The sequence below is a fragment of the Portunus trituberculatus genome, chromosome 47 (assembly GCF_017591435.1).
Source record: "Portunus trituberculatus isolate SZX2019 chromosome 47, ASM1759143v1, whole genome shotgun sequence".
NCBI classification, from domain to species: domain Eukaryota; kingdom Metazoa; phylum Arthropoda; class Malacostraca; order Decapoda; family Portunidae; genus Portunus; species Portunus trituberculatus.
In genome coordinates, this window is record NC_059301.1 from 37,868,159 (window position 1) to 37,891,695 (window position 23,537).

General features: G+C 39.7%; 1 protein-coding gene across 7 annotated transcripts in view; it reads right to left on the reverse strand.

Annotated features, from left to right (window-relative positions):
* Positions 1 to 23,537, reverse strand: part of LOC123498242 (protein abrupt-like) — a 328,757-nt gene that overhangs the window by 41,277 nt on the left and 263,943 nt on the right. For all 7 annotated transcript variants that reach the window (XM_045245419.1, XM_045245418.1, XM_045245417.1 and 4 more), the window contains one exon: positions 19,387 to 19,480. In XM_045245419.1, coding sequence (XP_045101354.1) covers positions 19,387 to 19,480 — 94 coding nt within the window. The remainder of the gene's footprint in view (positions 1 to 19,386; positions 19,481 to 23,537) is intronic.

Here is a 23,537-nt window from a genome sequence, read left to right on the forward strand (position 1 = left end):
GTTGAATGAGGTGGTATCATCGGTGTACATGGCATTGCGTCCGATCGGGTTCAGCGGCCTTGGCTAGAGCAATAGAAAACAGGCCTCTCTCTCTCTCTCCTGTTGCCTGTTCTGATACCACTCTCATTCAAAAGTTGTCTCCCCGCAACATGACAAGAGACCCGAGGTAGAGAAGTAAGGCATGCAGGAAAGGTTGCGGAATCAGACACCGTGAAATCACTGTTGCTCCCACCGTTGGTGACACAGTGACGTAGAGCATATGTTTACTCCTGATGAGTGTTGCCAGCTCACAAGCAAAGAAAATGGGAAGAAAATAGCCAAAATATAGTCGTAAAAAGCCTAAACGTCTATCGACGTGCCCCAAGTCTTGCGTGGTGAATGTCTATCGAGTTTCATGTTCACAAAACAACATTTGTATTAGCTTTTTACAAATCTTGCCCCCAAGAAAGGATTGTTTTGTAATGCAAAAAGTGAAATCTTACATGGAATACCAAAAAATAAAGCAGAGATGAGATGAGCCACAAACGAAGCGGGAAACTCGCGGCGACTCAGCCGCTTCTTCTTCTTGTGACCCTTTTAGCCTGCGTGTTGTCTTTCCCCATGATATTTGTTTCCACTCCTCTATTGCCTGCTATAATGGATATCATGTATTAGTATTCATATAAGCTCATGCCTTAAGGATAACCTGAACTCCGTGGCACTGAGTGATAGTGAATTATTAATGAAATACCGCGGTATTTCAAAAGTAATTCACTATCACTCACTGCCACGGAGTCGAGGTTATCCTCATGGCATGAGCGTATATGAATACTAAGATATGATATCCATTATAGCAGGCAATAGAGGAGTGACAACATAAACATCATGATGAAAGTAACACACAAGCAAAAGGGTCACAAGAAGAAGAGGCCGAGTGGCCGCGAGTCTCCCGCTTCGACTGTGGCTCATCTCATCTCTACTTTATTTTTTGGTATTCCATATAAGATTTCACTTTAAGCATTACAAAACAATCCTTTCTTGGGGCCAAGATTTGTAAAAAGCTAGTAGAAATGTTGTTTTGTGAATATAAATGCATATATAAAACAGTAGCAACACCTTGAGAGGTGGTGTTCCCAGCAACCTCAAAGCAACCTGATAGCAACCTTGTCACCATCCCTCCAAGCGTTCATGGATGCCATTTCGCTACAAGAGGCTGCTCTGACGTTGCTAAAGAATCTTGGATCCAGCTCCAGGAGTGCTAGAGACAGAGGCGGGGAGCCAGCCAATCACAGTGAAGCTACCGCATTCGGTCCCTCACCCGGCAAATTCAAACCCAGAAAATTCGCTAAAACAGATGTAGTTGTACGTTATAGGGACTTTTTGGTCAAACTTTATATAGTACGTTAAACCGGAAATTCGTTACAAGAACGTTCGTTAAGCGGAGTATTACTATATATATATATATATATATATATATATATATATATATATATATATATATATATATATATATATATACAAACAACCCCCGTTTAACGCAAGGGTTTCGTTCCTAAAAACACTTCGTTAAGCGAACCAATTATAACAAGTTTAACCCATGATTTGAACTTCCATTGAGAGTAAGCAAAGCAAGAGTGCATCATAGTACAGTAAAATGTTTAATGAAAGTAAAAATTATGAAGTTAAACATTTAGGTAGTTTAATCTAAGTCATTATAATGTACACTAAAGTACAGGCAACCCCCTTTAATGAGGGTTCACACAACGAAATTTCGCTACAACGAAGGTTTCATTTTTCTACCATCTGCTCGTTTAACGAACACCAAACTCGCTTTAACGAAGTTTTATCCAGGTAATTTTATTTCCAAATTTAAAAGCCCCACCATATCACGCAAGCTGACAGGCTTTTGAATACACCAGGAGCTGCTGGTACTAAGGCCTGCCTCAGGAAAAAACCTGGGACACCTATAGAATAAAGATCAAGATCAAGATCAAGCCTTTTGTGGACAACACACGCAACACTCACTCCCCAGTCAAAACATAACAGCGTCAGCAGCAGCTTGTCTTGCCTAGCTCAACTTACCACCAAAATGCCCTGCAATTGGCCTAGTGTTCGTAAGAAGACCAGGAAGTCTCTTACTCTCTAAGTGAAGCTAGATATTATTCACAGACACGAGAGAGGCCAGAAAACTATAGCAGTGCTGGCCACTATCTTGACTCCATATTATACTGTCTCTATTTTCAAGTCAGCAGACTCTATTAAGAAGGCTGGTGAGACTGTATCTTTCTTGCAAGCTAAAAGAACCACCTGAACTCATGACTCTACAATGGATAAAATGGAATGCCCTGTGGAAATGTGGTACATAAGTTTTGCATGCAGTACAATGATGCGCACTTTGTTTACATTCCACAGGTTGCCGGTTAGTGTCTTTCCCGTTTCACTCTTCCTCCCTTCATAAAGTTAAGATCATCAACATTATAAAGTTACATACATACATAAATTAGTGTACATTATAATGACATAAATTAAACTACCTAAATGTTTAACTTCATAATTTTTACTTTCATTAAACCTTTTACTGTACTATGATGCACTCTCGCTTTGCTTACTCTCAATGGAAGTTCAAATCATGGGTTAAACTTGTTATAATCGGTTCGCTTAACAAAGTGTTTTTTAGGAACGTAACTCCCTTAATTTTTAAACGGGGGTTGCCTGTATTTATTGACGTAACTTTATAATGTCGATGATGTGAGTGTTGCACGTGTTGTCCACGAGAGGCTTGATCTTGATCTTGATCTTTATTCTATAGGTGTCACAGGATTTTTCCTGAAGCAGGCCTTAGTACCAGCAGCTCCTGGTGTATTCAAAAGCCTGTCAGCTTGCATGATACGGTGAGGCTTTCAAATTTGGAAAATAATTACCTGGATAAAACTTCGTTAAAGCGAGTTTGGTGTTCTTTAAACGAGCAGATGGTAGTAAAATGAAACCTTCGTTGTAGCGAAATTTCGTTGTGTGAACCTTCGTTAAACAGGGGTTGCCTGTATATATATATATATATATATATATATATATATATATATATATATATATATATATATATATATATATATATATATATACACAGTAAGGTCTCGGTTTACGTCAGAGTTACGTTCCTGAAACATGACGTAAGTTGATTTTGTACATAACTCGAGTTTCCGTACCCTTCAAAGCTTATTATCGAGTTTTCAACCAATCATTGTTTATGGTCATTCAGGTAAGTTAAAGGTTATATTGTTATATTATTTACAACTATGTAGGAATATGAAACACAGGCTTGTTTTTGTTGTTGATTAGGGCCGCGAACGCGAAGGACTGCAGGTTGCCGAGAGTGGTGGACGCCTGAGGCCGCCAGGTCGAATGTTGTGACGCCCAAGGTGGACAGCTGGGAGCGTAGTGCAGTGCGGTGGGAGTAGAAACGTGGGCAGCGCAGCAGGATATGCAATAGGAAAGGGCAATAGGGATCAGCAGACAGGCGCAGATGGTGCAAGTGAGCTGCGAGTGTCGTGTGGCCCAGGCGAAGGCTCCGGATTTGTTATTGTTGTGATGGGTGCGCGAGCCCTGAAGGTCGTCAACCTCCCTGTTGTCATGGTAACGGGCTTCCCATTTTCTTCTTCACTCCCTCACACACAGCTGCTGCCTCCCTTCTCATGTCTTTTAATTATGTCCTCTTTTTCTTGTAGGGTAATGGTTTTCCTTTTCTTAGCATCACTGCTGTCACTAAGGAGTTTTCTCTTTGGTGCCATTGAGCAAGATACTAAAAACTTGAGTCAGTAAACGCAAAAGTAGGATAACACTTGCCAGGGACGACGGTTTGGTGGAACTGAGGCAGGGTGTTATTGTATTCAAGCGTGAGGCGGGCGGTGTGGTGGGTATCCACTAGTGACGCCTGGCGGCCAACAATAACAATAAATCCCGCGCTTTACGATTTATAAATTTTCAATTTTTTAATCTTAAATTGCCTTATAGTGGACTGACGTAACTACGAGTTTGACGTAACTCGAGACCGACGTAACCCGGGAATTTACTGTATATATATATATATATATATATATATATATATATATATATATATATATATATATATATATATATACACACACACAAATATATTTACATCTACTTATGAAGATGCTATTAAGTTGAGATTATAGCATCATTCCAATTAACAAGAAAATAAATTTTATTATCAAAGTTTTGTTAGAAACCATAGATCTTAATTTGGCTAAAAATTGATGCTAGAGGAAAATGGTGTGTTCCATCTGGCTCAAGACGACAGAAAGAATTGACAACAGTAAAAAAAACAATGGAAATCGTTCAAGACGGAAAAAGTGTTACTGTGATGCCGCGTAAGTGCTATGCTGCCTAGCGGGATCGAGGAATCGCTTATGCGGTAGATTTGAATATGTTTGGGGGCAACTCCGGATAGTAGCGAATTCCAGATAGTGGCGATCCGGATACACGGGCAATTACTGTATGTATGTATGTATGTATGTATATATATATATATATATATATATATATATATATATATATATATATATATATATATATATATATATATATATATATATATATATATATATATATATATATATATATATATATATATATATATATATATATATATATATATATATATATATATATATACAGTGATCCCTCGTTTATCGCAGTTAATGGATACCAGAACCCCCTGCAAAAGGTGAAAAACAGCGAAGTAGGATTTACCCCCTTCCTCCCCCAGGAATTTTGGTGTATGTGTATGTGAGTACCAGATTGTTTAAAATATGTTAACAGTATTTATACTTTACATATACATTATTTTACTTAAATCTATTTAATTATAAAACCTTATACAGTAAGTATACATTTACTATCTCTCTCTCTCTCTCTCTCTCTCTCACATGATACGTAACACTCATCCTCTTCTGCCCTCTTTGATCATATGCAAAAATTTCACTTTTTCACTGATGGTCATCTTCCTCTTCCTCTTGGGTTCACTAGAGGAAGCTTTCGCAGGGGCACAGGGATTAGGCGGCATTGTAAAGGCGGTGTCAAACTAGCACTTTTTCTGTCGATTAATGCGATTTTCGTCTATTTTTCAACGTTCCGCATGAACTTATTGCATGAATTTGTCAGACAATAGGGATCGTTTCCGCCTGCAAATTTTCCGCCTTTGTTTACATACCATGACCAAGACCACAAGACTTGCCGCGTCTCCTCAACCTGCTTCTACGTGCATTGGTTCTACCACTAACTATGAACACATCCATGCAAGCTTTTTGGCTTGTTTAGCTCGTCTAACTTTCGTAATACACATTATTACGTTCAGAGCAGCATATTTTTGCCGCAGCATGGCCTCCATGTTTGTTTACATTAATTTGTCGGTCTGTGTTGGTGGGAAGTGACGACGAAACACCGTTTGTGTGTGACAGGCCGCAGCCAAAATATTGTCGATTTTCTGAAAAACGACGGAAAAATTGCTAGTGTGACACCGCCTTAAGGGCTTAACGAATCACTACTCAAACAAAATATGTCGCAAACACAACACTAGGATACAGTATGCGAGACAGTCAACAGCGTGGACAAGACTGGCAAGATACAACCAAAGCCCATGGAACAGAAGATCGAGCTACAAGGCATTCAAAATGGGTTCACAAGTAGTCAGAGCGAAGATGTTGGTTCAGTTAGCAAGCTGCCTGGTAGGTATTCACGTGCTTCTCTCTCTCCCATTCTCTCTCTGTTCCGCACCAACATCAGTCACAATGCCGAGTTGTGCAGTGCGTGACTGTTTTAATTATCAGTAGTATATAATATGTAGTATGTAGTATGTGATAAATGAAAACCATTATTTTTTTTTCTTCTGGTGATTTTGCACCTTAAGACATTAGTAAATTTCTGATGTTTAGTTATTAAGAAGTAAATTTCAGATGTCTAGTTATTGAGAAATCCCCATTCAGTTACTTGTGTAGATATAAATTACCTCATTTATATATGTAACGTAAAAAATAAATAATAATAATAATAATAATAATAATGAAGACAGCAACACTATATTAATATTAATAATAATAAGAGCAAAAGTTTAATGATAATAATAATAATAATAATAATAATAACAATAATAATAATAATAACAATAATTAATAACAGCAAGAGTATTGAGATCGTTAAATATGAAAATGATACAATGGTCAAGAGAGAGAGAGAGAGAGAGAGAGAGAGAGAGAGAGAGAGAGAGAGAGAGAGAGAGACGGCACAACAGCCACCAGCAGTGAGGACAAAGCTTCTCTGCTTGCTGAGTTCTTCGCCGGAAAAATGACAGTCGCTGGTATGGGTAGATGCCCACCTCACCTTCCCCAGGAAACAGACTGCGCTGTCACTGATGTCCACGTGACGCCAGGAAAAGTTGAGCAGCTGTTGAGGGAGGTAAAAGAGAGCAAACAAAGCCACTGGCCCGGACGACATTAGCCCTCGGCTCCTCAAACGCTGCGCCAGGGAGCTGTCAGGTCCCCTCACCAGCGTGTTTGAGTCCTGCCTGAGGGAAAACAGGTGGCCCTCTATATGGAAGGAGGCAAGAGTGGTGCCAGTGCACAAAAGAAACTTGAAGTCTGAGCCCAGCAACTACAGACCCATCTCGCTGCTCTCCGTGGTGGGTAAGTTGCTGGAGCAGGTGGTGGCAGGTGTCATATGTCAGCACCTGAGTGAACACTGCCTCCTCTCAGACAGGCAGTTTGGATTCCAGCCTGGCCGCTCAAAAGCGGATCTCCTCATCCTCCTCTCTCAAGGCTGGCAGGATGCCCTGGATGAAGGCCTGGATACCCTTGTGGTGGCCCTGGACATTGCTGGGGCTTTTGATAGGGTCTGGCACTTGGCACTTGTGCAAAAGCTGCACGCCAAGGGTATCCAGAGCAACCTCCTTGCGCTACTCAAGGACTACCTGCAAGGGAGAACCCTCAGAGTAGTCATCAACGGGCAGATATCCCAGCCGTCACCGATACAGGCCTCAGTTCCACAAGGATCAGTGTTAGGCTCTATCCTGTGGAATATATATATATATATATAGGCGACCTCCTGCAGCAAATACCGTCAATCCTTGCGTACGCCGACGACTGCAGTTTCTCGCACTCCTACTGTGCTCTAACAGTCAGTGAGCTGTCAGAGAGATAAACAGGCAGCTCAGGACGGTGACGGAGTGGGGAGAGACGTGGCAAGTAGACTTCGCTCCAGAGAAGACGCAGGCCATGGTTATCTCATCGTCCCCAGCTGCCTCCCTGGCTGTCTCAGGACGTCTGTGCCTTGGAGGACATATACTTCCCCTCCAGGAATCCATCAAGGAGCTGGGAGTGACAGTGGACTGTGGCCTGCGCTTCAACCGCCATGTCGCTGCTGTGGCCCACCAGGCGTCCCTGCCCTGCGTTGGATGGCGGGACGCCCTGACTCCCGGGGCATCCTTACACTCTACAAGGCTTAGATACAGCCTTGTATGGAGTACGGTGCCCTGTCCTGGATGTCGAGTGCCGCCACTCACCTGCAGAGACTGGACGCCGTACAGCGCCGTGCCCTGCGGTTGGTGGGGATGGCTGCACAGCAGCAGCAGCAGGAGGAGCAGACGGGAGTCACGTTGCTGGAGCATCGGCGGGACGTGTCGGCTCTGGTGGTTCAACACATGGCCCGAGTGTTGGAGGTACCTCACCTCAGCTCACTGAGGGTCCCAGCACAAGCTGTCCAGAGGGAGTCCAGGGCAACCACCTCCAGTGACATGCTGGTGCACGTGCCTCGATCACACTCGTGGCAGCACCAGCGATCTTAAGCTGGGTCCACACTTGTTGCATTTACACGTATCGTATCATCGTTGCGTTGCAGTGTGGACGGGAGAGCGTTGCACCGTTGCGTATCAAAATATGATACAAAGATACGCAACGGGCTCGATCCATCATTTGTCGGTCTTTTGCCGTCACATCAAAGGAATGATACGCAACGCATCTACCTTCATGTGGACGGGGAGCGTTGCATCGTCCCGTGACTCCCGTTGCAAGCTCAGTCTTGTAGAGGATAGCCAGGAGTACAGTTGTAGCTCGTGTGTGATTGTGTTTCATATAATTATATTATATTATATATTATATATATATATATATATATATATATATATATATATATATATATATATATATATATATATATATATATATATATATATATATATATATATATATATATATATATATATTACACCTTTTTTAGTGTGAAGAACTATCTAGGTACTAGAAAAATTCTGAAGAGATACTGCAGGCTGGTGTATGAATCGCCGGTGGCCAGAAAGCGTAGTGTTACTGCTAGCCTTTCCTGGATGGGAATTGCTTTCCGAAACTTTGTGTTTTTTTTTGCAATTTTCAAGCCAACTTCAGACAAGAGAAACTCGAAATCAGTTGGGTGCATCCTTGTAAAGTTTTTGTAGAGTCCACTCACGTGTTGGAATTTTAAGTCCGCCAACATAGTTGTTCCACTGCACATCTCCTTCTTTCATATAGTTTAGTAATCCACCAACGCCGTGACTTTCTTTTCCTTTTACTAACTTGATGTTCATGAATAAATATATACGCGGCCGCAGCCAACTGCACACTTGCACTCATGGGTACTGTCAGGGAAGAAACTGGATGATACTGTTGCATCACGGAACGATGATACGACACGCGGATACGCAACGGGTACAATATACACTGTCGCACCGTATCGTATCATCGTTGCGTATCACCATGCGATACGCAACGATGATACGATACGTGTAAATGCAACAAGTGTGGACCCAGCTTTACACAGTCAGAACAGCCAGACTGTGGAATGTGTTCACGGCAGTGACAAGTGACACACAAACAATGATGCTACAGCAAGTGAAAGTGTCTGCCCACAGGTGATGAAAAACACAAACTCCCACTCTAGAGATGTGTTAATTAAATAGAATAAGCTATTATGTATAAAAACTTTCAATCATGTATATCTATGTTTTACATTTAAGGCTTTTCAAATAGCAACACAATAAAATGTGTTGCTTTAAGCCCTTGTATATTAGTTTAAATAAAAAGAAAAAAAAAAAAAGAGAGAGAGTGAGAGAGACTTGCTGGCAAGCAGAGGGTGTGGGGCGGTAATAGGACGCAGAGAAGCCTTCACAAAACTTGTCTCCTGTGCCAGGTAAGTATGATTTGCTTAGCGGGTAGAGGGAGAGCGTGAGGTTTCCGTGCAAGAAAGACACGTCCTGGGAGGAAGCTCCCTTGTTGGTGAACCTGCTGACGTCACTATGATGTCAGCAGCTGCACGTAAGATCGACCTTCTATTCTATGGGCCTTGGATACAACAAGGGAAGATGTTGGATGAGGCTGCATATGTATACGAACAATACATGTACAGTGCTTTACATACATTCTTGTCGTTATTATTTTTTGTTTTTTCTCTTTCTCCTACTTTCCTCTTAACAGGGCCTGGCAACCAGCGGGATTTTTTTTTTTCCAACACTTTGTTTTCCCTTGGCCAGTGCCCTTGTAATGTAAAAAAAAAAAAAAAAAAACTTACCGAATTACTGTACGTACAGCATAAGTGACGCTACAGACCCCGAGATATAGCGAAAACACCGCAGAATGTATCTATAAGTATGTATATATATGGTTTAGAGATGATGGTAAGATAAGCTCGGTGATCTTGTTTCATGATGTGGCTATGTCAACTTTAGTTAATAAATTCGCCATTTTCTGTAACGTTAATAGGGATATGCCATATGTGTACAAATTTAGAGTTTTTAATGCTGCAGTGTTGTCATCCTTATTGTACAGTTCTGAGACCTGGCTAACCTCAAATGTTAACTCAATAATGAAACACTATAATCAATTAGTAAAATGCCTGCTTGGAATAAGGAAAAACACTTCTATTAATTTATGTTTAGTGGAGTCTGGTATACCACCAGTTGATTATATGTTATCTAAGAAGAGAAACTCATTCTTGAAAGAAAAACTAAGATCACATGATATGGAGGAACCCTTCACGTATGTGTATGAGCTGTGTAAAAAGCACAACACGCGTGCTTTATCCAGAAGGCAGTGGACTATACTGTTGTGTACGATCCACTACAACCAATACGCGACATCATAAGAAATAAGCCTAACACAGCTACAAAATATATCACATATAGGTCAATACTTAATCCCAGCCTCTCAGTGCACAATGTTTACAATAGAAGAGAGTATATACCAGATCACCTCCGTACAGCATTTACAAGACTACGTCTGATGTCTCACAACTTGAAAATAGAATCTGGCAGATGGAGCCGAACACCACCAGAGTTAAGGTTGTGCAATTGTAACCAAGGTAAAGTCCAGGATGAGGCTCACGTTTTGTTAGAATGTCCTTTGACTATTGGGTGTAGGAAAACTTTTTCATCTTTACATTTTTCATCAATGAATAGTTTGTTGAGTGATGAAGTTAACTGTGGTAAGCTCTGCAAATTTATTTATAAAGTATTAACTATTTTTCTTTAAGGATTATTTTCTTTGAGGTGATATTTGTGTGTAATATATATATATATATATATATATATATATATATATATATATATATATATATATATATATTTTTTTTTTTTTTATGGTTGTGAAGATTTTTTCACTTTTAGAATTTTAGTAAATGTTTTTATTTAGAATTATATTGATTTTAGTATAGATTGCCTCTTAACTGTGGTTTAGTTTTATTTGTGTTACGTTAACATCTTGTTCAATTTTCTATGTTTCATATTTTTGCAAAGATTTTTGTATTTTCTCTTTTTAGTATTTTAGGAAGTGTTTTTAGAATGTAATTTGATTTAACTTTGTTTTAGTTCTCGTCTTGTTGTATTGACACATTTCTTATGTTCTCTCGAATTCGATTACGGAAAGTTTTTGATGGCCCTTAAATTTTTGGTATTTATTTTATTTGGACAAATTGCCTATAATTTTGGTGTTGAGATTATGAAGATTTGTAAGATAAATGTATAGTTTTGTCAATAAACTACTACTACTACTACTACTATAAAAACCGCAAAACAGTGAAGCCGCAAAAAGGCAAGCCGCAAAAAGGCGAACCGCGAAATAGCGAGGGATCACTGTGTGTATATGTGCATGTATGTATGTATGTATGTATGTATGTATATATATATATATATATATATATATATATATATATATATATATATATATATATATATATATATATATATATACATACTGTAAGGTCCCGAGTTATGTCAGAGTTACGTTCCTGAAACATGACGTAAGTCGATTTTGTACGCAACTCGCGTTTTTGTACTTTCAAAGCATATTATCGAGTTTTCAACCAATAATTTTTTATGGTTATTCAGGTAAGTAAAAGGTTATATTGTTATATTATTTACAACTATGTAGGAATATATTGATTAGGGCCGCGAACGCGAAGGACTGCAGGTTGCCGAGAGGGGCGGCCTGAGGCCACCAGGAGGGTGGGCAGGTCGAATGTTGTGACGCCCAGGGCGGACAGCTGGGAGTTTTGTGGAGTGCGGTAGGAGTTGAAGCGTTATATAAGTAAAAGGTTGTATTGTTATATTATTTACAAGTATGTAGGAATATGAAACACAAGCTTGTTTTTGTTGTTGATTAGGGCCGCGAACGTGAAGGACTGCATGTTGCGAGTAGCTGCGGTGGCGAGTGGACGTGTTGTGTGCGCTCCGTTTTTGGCTGTGGTTTTTATAGTTAGCGAGTGGTGTTTGTGCTTGGTGTCTGTGTGTGGTGCTTTTGAGTGTTAGTGAAGTGAAAGTGTGTACTGCAAGTGTTAGATTAGAGTGAAATAGTGGTTAGAATCAGTGTTTGTGAGTTAAAAGTATTTTGGTAGAGCAAGGAGACTAGGCTTGTAACCGTCAAATTGACCTTGAGAGAGGATTAGTTGACCTCACTTAGGCCCCCCCACCACCGCGGTTCCCCCACCCCGCCGTCACCAAGTATTTTTATTTGTTTGTGAGTTAACAGATTGTAAATGAGTATGGCGGTAAGCTACTGAGGTATATCAGAGTGTGATTGAGTGCGTGAAAGAGAGTGTTGAGATGGGATTGGGAGAGTTTGTTGTGTGTGAGATGTGTGGGCATGACAGGAAGGTCGTTGACTTTTCTGAGTGTATGGTGTGTAGGCTCAAGAGCGAGAATTTAGTTCTTTCTCTTGAGCACCGAGAATTGTGAGAGGAAATCAGAAAGCTAAGTGAGGGGAAAAGTGCGAACGAAGTTCTCATCTTTGAGTTGAAGGAGGAGGTTAAGAGGCTTGAGGAGGCAGTGGAAATAATTAGGCAGGAGATCAGTGTTAGGCCGAAGGTTGTTGGACCTTCTGAGGGCGACAGGGTGGCTTGGCCCTCTGTCGGGAAGAGCAGAGTGGGGAAGAGGGAGCAGGCGAGCCAGACTGGGAAAGATAGTAGTCAGAATGGGCAGAGATGGCAGGTTGCGAGGGGAAGGAAAGCGGAGGCAGTTAGGGAGGATAGGACTAAACCTGTTGAGTGTGCAAATAGGTTTGGTTTGTTGGAGGGGGAGGGGGAGAGTGAGAGTGAGAGTGGAGTGAATGAAGTGGTTGTGGTGAGTGAAAGGAGAAAGAAGGGGGTAGAGGAGAGGAGGAGGATGGTTGTGCCTAGCACACCTCAGGTGTGTGTGGTGGGTGACTCTCAGGTTAGGTATTTAGATAGCACTTTCTGTGGGAAAGACAGGGATAGGAGGATGAACGTGTGTATGCCTGGTGCAGGTGTGAAGGCAGTGAGTGAGGAGGTGCAGAAGAGGGTTGGGGGGATGGAGAGAGAGGGTGTGGTAGTTTTGCACGTAGGTGGGAACGATGTCAGCAGGTGGGTCGGAGGAGTTAGTGGCAAGATTTCGGGAAATGTTAGGCAAGATAAGGGAGAGTGGTAGGAGGTGTGTAGTGTCAGGAATCTTGCCTCGTGTGTATGTTAGCAGGGAATGGTTGTCTAGGGCCATTGGTGTGAATGATCGGGGAAAAGGGATGTGTAAGGATGTGGGTGTCAGCTTTGTGGATGTATGGGATAGGTTCTATGGGCGAAGGGATTTGTATGCTAGGGATGAGTAGGAAGGGTGTGGATGTGCTGAGTGGATGTCTGGAGGGGGGAGTTGGGATGGAGTGTAGGGGGTGAGGTAGCAAATGCATTCCAGAAGACAGATGCTAGACATAAATTAGATAGGATAAACAGAGATAATGAAAAGATTAGGAAAGATTTCCATGTGCAAATAGGAGAGAATAAGATTAGGATTCCAAATAAGGAGACAGCATCTAGGAAGGTAGCAGGACTTATATGTTTTTATGTAAATGCCAGGAGTCTTAGGAACAAGAAGAACGAGTTATCTAGTTATATAGTTAAGGAGGACTTAGATGTTGTATGTGTCACAGAGGCATGGGTAAATGAGGAAAAGTTTAGGAAAATAGGAAAGAATATGAAGTAGATGGATACATTATGTATTTACACCAGAGAATTGGTAGGATAGGTGGAGGAGTAGTTATTTATGTAAAAATCCTTCATTTCCAGTCAGGTTAATGGTATTAAGGTAGATAACAGAGTAGAGTCCTTATGGCTGGATGTTAGAGTAAACAAAAGTAAGGTTATTAGAGTAGGAGCTTTTATAGACCACCTAACCAGTCAGCAGATGTAGACAACCTTATGGTAGATGAGATAAATAGGGGTGTACTAGTCAGACAATTATCTTAGGGATTTTAATCTTAAGTCAGTAAACTGGGAGAGGATGGTAGGAGATGCTAGTGAAAATAAGTTTATGGAAAGTTTTCAGGATAACTATTTAGTGCAGATGGTAGATAAACCTACTAGGGGAGGAAGGTTTTAGACATAGTACTAACAAATATTGAGCATTGTTTAAAGGAAGTTGAGGTAGAGAGACTTTAGCAAACAGTGACCATCATATAATTAGATTTATCATTAATTCCAGTAGGGATAATATAGTGAATAAGACTAGAGTCCCAAACTATCAGAAAGGCAATTATGGTAGGTTACGTCAGTTATTAGGAGAGGTAAACTGGGAAGATAGTTTTGGAAATAAAACTGCACAGGAGATGTGGGATATTTTAAGGTTGTAGTAAAGGGTATAGTGATGCAGTGTATCCCTTACAAAGATATAAGGCAGAGAAACAGGAAGCCATTATGGTGGACTCATGAGATAGGTAGCCAGATCAGAGAGAAGAAGAGGGCATACAGAGAGTTGCAGAAAAGTGGGAAGATGTAGATTTGATTAGGTACAGACAGGTCAGGGATGATTTGAGTAAGGTTATAAAAAAGTAAAAGGCAGGCAGAGATAAAACTAGCTAGAGCTGGGAGTAAAGATCCCAAAAATTATATAGTTATTACAAGGTCAGTGATAAAAGAAATAAGGATAGGATTGGACCACTCAGAAAAGATGGTGTAGTAGTGGATCAAAATGAAGACATAGTAGAATTATTGAATGAACAATTTTCTTCAGTATTTACTAGGAAAGAATAGGAAATCCTGTTACAAACAGTGCGACGAGTAGTTTAAGAGCTTTAGAAAATATTGATATAAAACCGGGAATTATTAGGAAATTTATTCTTGAACTAGACGATAGGAAAGCTAGTGGTCCTGATGAGCTACATGCCAGAGTACTTAGGGAGGGTGTAGACAGTATTTCTGAAGCACTTAAGTTAATCTTTGAAAGATCACTTAGGTTTGCTGAGATACCTCAGGACTGGAAGTTAGCTAATGTTACTCCAATATTTAAAAAGGTAGGAAGGATGATGCGAATAATTATAGACCGATCAGTTTAACTAGTATAGTATGTAAGATACTAGAGAAAATCATTAAGGGTAGTATTTGGGAGCATTTAAATGAGAATAGATTAATTAGAGATACCCAACATGGCTTTAGATCAGGGAGGTCCTGTCTTACAAATTTGCTCGATATCTTAGAATATATTACCAAGGAGTTAGATGATGGAAATAGCATAGATGTTATATATCTAGATTTTAGCAAGGCGTTTGATAAGGTACCGCATAGGAGGCTAGTGTACAAATTGAGACTACATGGGATAGGGGTAGGTTAGTTGATTGGATTAGTGAATGGCTTTCTGATAGGAAACAGAGAGTAGTATTAAATGGGGCAATGTCTGAGTGGAAGGAAGTGGTTAGTGGGGTACCCCAAGGATCAGTGCTAAGACCTCTTCTTTTCTTGGTGTACATTAACGATTTAGATATAGGAATTAGTAGCAAAGTATCAAAGTTTGCAGATGATACTAAGATAGCATGTGCAGTACAGGGTGAAAAGGACAATTACAGAATACAACGAGACCTGGACAGGCTGATAGCATGGGCAGACAGGTGGCAGATGGAGTTTAATTCTAAAAGTGTCAGGTTATGCATTTTGGTAAAGACAACACAAACTTTAACTATGAGATGGAGGGATGTTGGCTAGAGGCAGTAGAGGAAGGAAAGGATTTAGGAGTAGTGATAGACAGGACTATGAAATTTTCAAAGCAATGTTTAGAAGCAAGAAATAGGGCAAATAGGATCCTGGGTTTTATAAATAGAAATGTTAGTTATAAAAGTAAGGAAGTGGTGCGTAGCTTATATAATTCCTATGTTAGGCCCCATTTAGAGTATTGCATACAGGCCTGGTCACCCCATTATAGGCAGGATATCAACATGTTAGAAGCAGTTCAGAGAAGAGCAACTAGGATGATACCAGCATTAAAGCACCTGGAGTATAGAGATAGATTAAAGGAATTAAACATGTTTTCATTTGAGAGATGTATAAGAGGGGATATGATAGAGTTATTTAAAATGTTCTCAGATACAAACTACATAGATGTGAGATCTTTCTTTACCTTAGAGGAGGAAATAGGACTAGAAATCATGGCAGGAAGATTAGAAAGCAAGGCTGCAGGTTAGATATAAGAAAATATTTCTTTAGTCATAGGGTGGTAGACATCTGGAATGCATTGCCAGAGACGGTTGTAAATAGCACTAGTTTGACAATGTTTAAAAACAGATTAGATAAGCACTAAAATTCATTAGATTTATAATTATGTATAGCACTGCATGATAGTTTTTATAAGAAATTTACTATAGTTAAACAAGACATGATCCCCATATATGGGGAACACAAATTGTAGAGGATTTTGCTGCAGTACTTAGCCCTGTTAATGGGCCAAATATTTAGAATTAGTATATAATGTATTGTGTACTTGTAAGTGTATCTTTAAGTACTGATGACGAGGTCGCTGTGCGACTGATACAGGATAACCTAGATGGGCCCTGGTGGCCCTTTGTTATCCTATTATTTATGTTATGTTATGTTATGTTATGTTGCCAGAGGGGTGGACGCCTGAGGCCGCCAGGAGGGTGGGCAGGTCGAATGTTGTGACGCCCAGGGCGGACAGCTGGGAGCGTAGTGCAGTGTGGTGGGAGTAGAAGCGCGGGCAGCGGGGCAGGAAATGCAATAGGAAAGGGCAATAGGGATCAGCAGACAAGCGCAAACGGTACAAGTGAGTTGCGAGTGTCGTGTGGCCCAGGCGAAGGCTCCGGAGTTGTTATTGTTGTGATAGGTGCGTGAGCTCTCAAGGTCGTCAACCTCCCCGTTGTCATGGTAACGGGCTTCCCATTTCCTTCTTCACTCCCTTACACACAGCTGCTGCCTCCCTTCTCATGTCTTTTAATTATGCCCACTTTTTCTTGTAGCGTAATGGTTTTCCTTTTCTTAGCATCACTGCTATCACTCAGGAGTTATTTTTTTGGTGCCATTGAGCAAGATACTAAGATAGATGTAAGAACACTCTTGCCAGGGGCGACGGTGTGGTGGAACTGAGGTACGTAGAGTGTTATTGTATTCAAGCATGAGGTGGGCGGTGTGGTGGATAACCACTAGTGAAGCCTGGCGGCCAACAATAACAATAAACCCCGCGCTTTATGATTTATAAATTTTCAATTTTTTAAATCTTAAATTGCCTTATAGTGGACTGACGTAAGTGCGAGTTTGACGTAACTGGAGACCGACGTAACCCAGGACCTTACTGTATATATATATATATATATATATATATATATATATATATATATATATATATATATATATATATATTTATAATTTTGGACTATTTCTTTTATTTTTTATTTTGTTGCCCTTGGCTGGCTTCTTTCCAGCATAAAAAAAAATAAATAAAATAAAATAATAATTTATTGAATTATCTTTTTTCAAGAGTCAAGCAATCGTGTCCCCGAAATTGATGCCTTATGCCATGTGTTCCAACTGTGGAACCAATAACACCAAGATTGTTTTTCCAAGCACATAAGTAGTACAGGGGATCCTCACAATTCGACAGGGTTAAGGCGGTTTTTCATTGGTCGAATCAGCATTAATTCGAATCGTGCAGCAACTTTTCCCATAGGATACTTAAGAATTAGGGGGGGATAGGGCCCAACCTCCAGCTTAGACCCCCAAAACATCACTACAACCTTTAAAAAACACTAAATTAGACTAAATCAGTTCTATTAAAGGCTTCATTTATATCTAACTTTTTTTATTGAACACATTAGGGTGCTGTACAGTACATTTTTGGAAATAAAAACACTTGCATGATGCAGCGGTGTTGCGGTACTTGTCCCTGTTCTTCCAAATAATTGATACTGTTGATCTAGGGACACCCATTTGTGCTGCAACAACACTGCAAACTATATCTGCCTCACTTTCTTAGAAGTTAGAGCTTATCTTTGAAAGGCAAGAAGTTTTGCTTCTTAGGGGTGGGGAACACCGGCTGGGGTGACAGTAACGCAGATTAAGTGACGTAAAGGCTGCAGAGCTGCCACTATTTTAATTTCTCCCTACCACTCACGCGTATTTCCTCCTACTTTCACCTACCACTCGTGCACATTTTCCCCTATTTTCACCTATGCCAATCCCAAAATTCCTTTTTGTGCATGCATATATTATTGTGTGAAAATAAACATATTTATACTTTTTGCAGTTTTATTCTTTTACTACAAAAGAAATAAAAAAACCTTTCTGGTATCAAAAAATTAACTTTTCTTCGGTATATTATGTCAGACTGGACAATGTACGTGGGAATAAGCGATCGACTTTCGTCCTAATGGAGCGCCTCGCCACATTGCACCATACACCCATATGTTGTGTCATATATATATATATATATATATATATATATATATATATATATATATATATATATATATATATATAATAATCCATATTTCATAAACTAATGGGTGTCCAGACAAATTTTTATAGTGTTTGAAATAAAAAAAAAAAAAAAATTCCCTTACATATTGTCAATAAACTCTAGTTTCCCTTATAAATTGCTATTTTCCCTATAGGCATCCCCTACCCCCTACATTAGGCTAAAATCACCTACTGTAGGGGATTTCTCCTATGAGTGGCAGCCTTGGCACAGGATAGCATCAGTTTACCCTTCCGCCTAGTGGGCTGGCGATAAATTTGGACTGGTGGCGGATTTGACCAGGTGGGTGGCATGTGAGATATGAATGTCAGATAGGCGAGTCAGTTGGTCGAACCTTGAGGATTGGGTATTAATTAACTTGTTCGAATTGGCGATAATTCGAACTGTGAACAGTCGAATCAAGAGGATTCCCTGTATAAATAAATAAATAAATAATATATATATATATATATATATATATATATATATATATATATATATATATATATATATATATATATATATATATATATATATATATATATATATATATATATATATATATATATATCCTACTTATGTGCTTTGAAAAACAATCTTGGAGTGTATGAGTTAAGGTTTCTCATATGCCCTCCTAACATATCTAATAATGATATTATGCAGTTTATTTATTTGACAAACTCATGGGCTGAAAATCCACGTTAAATCAACTTAAAAATTTACATATATATTAACCTTTCGTTAGTATTGATATAATATGGCTGCTAGAGAGCACCAACCATTCTAAAAAACCAGATCCTGGACAGTCATGCCATCTTGTGTACTTTTTCAGGAGTTTGTTTCTCCTCCCTGAGAAGCAGGTCACAACTCCAAACTTACATTTTGTACCTAGTCACTGCTAGGTGAACAGGGGTCACATTACAAGGAGGACCACCTTAAGACCCCTGACCTAGCCTGGGCATTGAACTTGGAATATCCCAGTTCTGAATTAGATGGGTTGACCACTGCATCTGGTGGCCAGATGCAGGATGATGCATGTGTATTAGTAGGTGCTATATCTCAGCTACTCTTGCTTTGTAGGGACATTATTTTGTTTAGTACACAAACATTATTCTATCACAAGTACAGCAGCTTACCTTTATCATTACGTCTCCACAGCTTGGTGTTGTTGGTTCCACAATTGGAACACATGGCATAAGGCATCAATTTCGGCGACACGATTGCTTGACTCTGGAAAAAGATCATTCAGTAAATATTATTCTATTATTTTTCTTATGCTGGAGAGAAGCCAGCCAAGGGGGAAAAAAAAACGCCTACTTGAGTTAGCCAAAAATTAAGGAACAAATCTCTTGATACTTCCCCTCTTAATAGAAGTCAAGTAGTAGGAAGATGGAAATACAGAAGCAAGTAGGGAGTCCTAGAGTTTACCAGAGAAAAGTATGAATGATTTGACTACTGGTTAACTCTTGTATTAGAGAGTTGAACAGAATAGGGATGAAAGAAAGCCTTGTGCAGCAAGGCTGCAAGAGGAGGGGACGCATGCAGTTAACAAGATCCAGGACACATTAGCAATGTTAACAAGGAAACTCTTGAAGTTTTGTCACTTAAGAGAAATCTCTCTTGGATTACAGTTGCCATAGAAGCTTGCAAACCTATAATACTTAGTTCTGATTCATCATTTTTATACGCCATTCACATACACATACTTAAAAAGTTAAAGTTCGTTGGTTTTTAGTTTCGGTATCCACCATAATTGGTACTCTCTAAAATGTCAGCCAGGCGAATCCAACTCCTCACTGTGGCGCTCAACCACAGCAGTAACCTCCCAGTAAACAGCTTAAACTCACAAGCCTGAGTGAGACTCAATCTGGCGACCTTAGCAATGCCAGGCCAGTGCATTACCACTGTACTAGCCAGAGGCTAGTTACAAGTTGTATCTAGCTGCAAACAGCACTAGTTCACAGCCACAATGATCGAAAAATGTCTGATGTAGCTCCATTTTGGTAAATGTTTTGCATGTTAGCAGCAATGTAGTCACATAGTGTTTCCCTATGACATAATACTTCCTATTCATACTACCTCAGAGTGACATACAGTTAACTCTTGATTTATGCAATAGATGCATTCCAAGAGGCATCGCGTAAAACAAACTTGTAATTCTCATAAGAAACAATAGATAATAGGGGGGAATGCAAGATGTGGTCCATAAAAATTGTACAAAATACTCTATTTATTTGGCTAAATTAACATGTTTTTATCATTTACCATTCTAAATACTAGTAGTGTATTTAAAGTAAATGGAAAAGTAAGAAATAATAAGAGTACACAAAAAATAATGAGAAAACAATAAAACAAAGAATACGTAAACACAACACTCACTGCGTTACTGCCTTCACCACTCACACCTCAGAGAGTCACCATCTTCCTCTAAGCTTTTCCACTTTATCAAAAATCCATTTATCAAAAATAACCCCACAGTATAAAAGTAAACACTAGTAAAAAAAATAAACACAGGACGCCAATGTCTTTACACCTCACAAGCACTAGCCATTGCTGTCCACCTCCTAGTCAAGGACGTCATCATCCACCTGCTCTTCCTCTACCTCCACCGCTTCCACAGTATCGTCCACATCCTCTTCTGGTACTACATCTTCCACTAGTGTTTTCTTGAAAAACTGCAGCATGGTGGTCTGGCACTTTTCTTGGAAAATTCTTTTTGCATCATTGTGTAGCAAAAGAGTGCGTCCATGGCAGCGGAGCTCCCACCTATCGGCCAGCTGTGGAAATCTCTGGCACGCAGTTTGAAATTGCGTCTAGCGCTCAGTTTGAAAATGTGGTTGGGCCAAATCGTGTATAAGCAAACTGACTGCACAAATTTTATTAATTATATTTTTTCGGTCGCGTATTAACAAAAACGCGTAAACTAAATACGAGTATATATATATATATATATATATATATATATATATATATATATATATATATATATATATATAGGCAACCCCCGCTTAACGAAGGGGTTACGTTCCGAAAAAAACACTTCGTTAAGTGAAACTTCGTTAAGCGAACCAATTATCACAAGTTTAACCTCTGACTTAAACTTCCATTGAGAGTAAACAAAGCGAGAATGCATCATAGTACAGTGAAAGGTTTAATGAAAGTAAAAATTATGAAGTTAAACATTTAAGGCAGTTTAATTTAAGTCATTATAATGTACACTAATGTGTGTATGTACGTAACTTAATAATGTTGATGATCTTAAATTTATGAAGGGAGGGAGAGTGAAACGGGAAAGACACTAACCAGCAACCTGTGGTATGTAAACAAAGTGCGTATCTTTGTATCACATACAAAACTTATGTACCACATCAGGTGGTTGTTTTAGCTTGCAAGGAAGATACGGTTTCATCAGCCTTCTTAATAGAGTTAGCTGACTTGAAAATAATGGAGACAGTAAATGGAAGCATGATGGTGGCGAGCATTGCTATAATTTTCTCGCCTCTCTCGTGTCCGTGAATAATATCCAGCTTCACTTCGAGAGTAAGAGACTTCCTGGTCTTAGGGGTGTTTTGGTGGTAAGTAGAGCGAGGGAAGACGAGATGCTGTTAATGTTTTGAACAGGGGAGTGAGTGGTGCGCGTGTTGTCCACGAGAGGCTTGATCTTGATCTTGGTCTTGATTCCACAGGTGTCCAAGGATTTCTCCTGAGGCAGGCCTTAGTATTGGCAGCTCTTGGTGTATTCAAAAGCCTGTCGGTTTGTGTGATACGGCAAGGCTTTCAAACTTGGATAAAACTTCGTTAAAGCGAGTTTGGTGTTCGTTAAACGAGTAGATGGTAGTAAAACTAAACCTTCGTTGTAGCGAAATTTCGTTGTGTGAACCTTTGTTAAGCGGGGGTTGCCTGTATGTATGTATGTATATATATATATATATATATATATATATATATATATACAGTAGAGTCCCGGGTTACGTCGGTCTCGAGTTACGTCAAACTCGTAGTTACGTCAGTCCACTATAAGGCAATTTAAGATTAAAAAAATTGAAAATTTATAAATCGTAAAGCGGGATTTATTGTTATTGTTGGTGGTTGCCCGCCACACCGCCCGCCTCACGCTTGAATACAATAACACCCTGCCTCACTTCCACCACACCGTCGCCCCTGGCAAGAGTGTTATCCTACTTCTGCGTTTACTGACTCAAGTTCTTAGTATCTTGCTCAATGGCACCAAAGAGAAAACTTCTTAATGACAGCAGTGATGCCAAAAGGAAAACCATTACGCTACAAGAAAAAAGAGGACAATTAAAAGACATGAGAAGGGAGGCAGCAGCTGTGTGTGAGGGAGGGAAGAAGAAAATGGGAAGCCCCTTACCATGACAACGGGGAGGATGACGACCTTGAGGGCTCACACACCCGTCACAACAATAACAACTCCGGAGCCTTCGCCTGGGCCACACGACACTTGCAGCAGACTTGCACCGTCTGCGCCTGTCTGCTGATCCCTATTGCCCTTTCCTATTGCATTTCCTGCTCCACTGCCCACGCTTTTACTCCCACCGCACTGCACTACGCTCCTAGCTGTCCACCCTGGGCGTCACAACATTCGACCTGCCCACCCTTCTGGCGGCCTCAGGCATCCACCCCTCTCTGCAACCTGCAGTCCTTCGCGTTCGTGGCACTAATCAACAACAAAAACAAGCTTGTGTTTCATATTCCTACATACATGTAAATAAAATAACAATATAACCTTTAACTTACCTGAATGACCATAAACAATGATTGGTTGAAAACTCCATAATATGCTTTGAATTGTACGGAAACTCGAGTTACATACAAAATTGACTTACGTCATGTTTCAGGAACGTAACTCTGACGTAAACCGAGACCTTACTGTATATATATATATATATATATATATATATATATATATATATATATATATATATATATATATATATTGTATACACAATCATTTAATGTGCTTTCGTTCATTATTTTCTTACTCATTTGGGTTATGTACATATTTTTTCTCAATTTATAAGGGATTGGGAGAGGAAATGATTGTGTATACAATCATGACTTTCTGGAGCATGATAGAATGATAACATATAAGATACCTGCTTCTCTAGAAAATGTTAGGGTTGGGAATGTGCCATCAGCAGCGTCATGGTAATCTGCTGTTTCACTACTGAATTGGACACTATCGGAGTCATTATTAGTGCGTTGAAGAGACATAATGATAGTGAAGTATTTATTGTTTGTCTGGTACAGCTTTCTACCTTTGTCT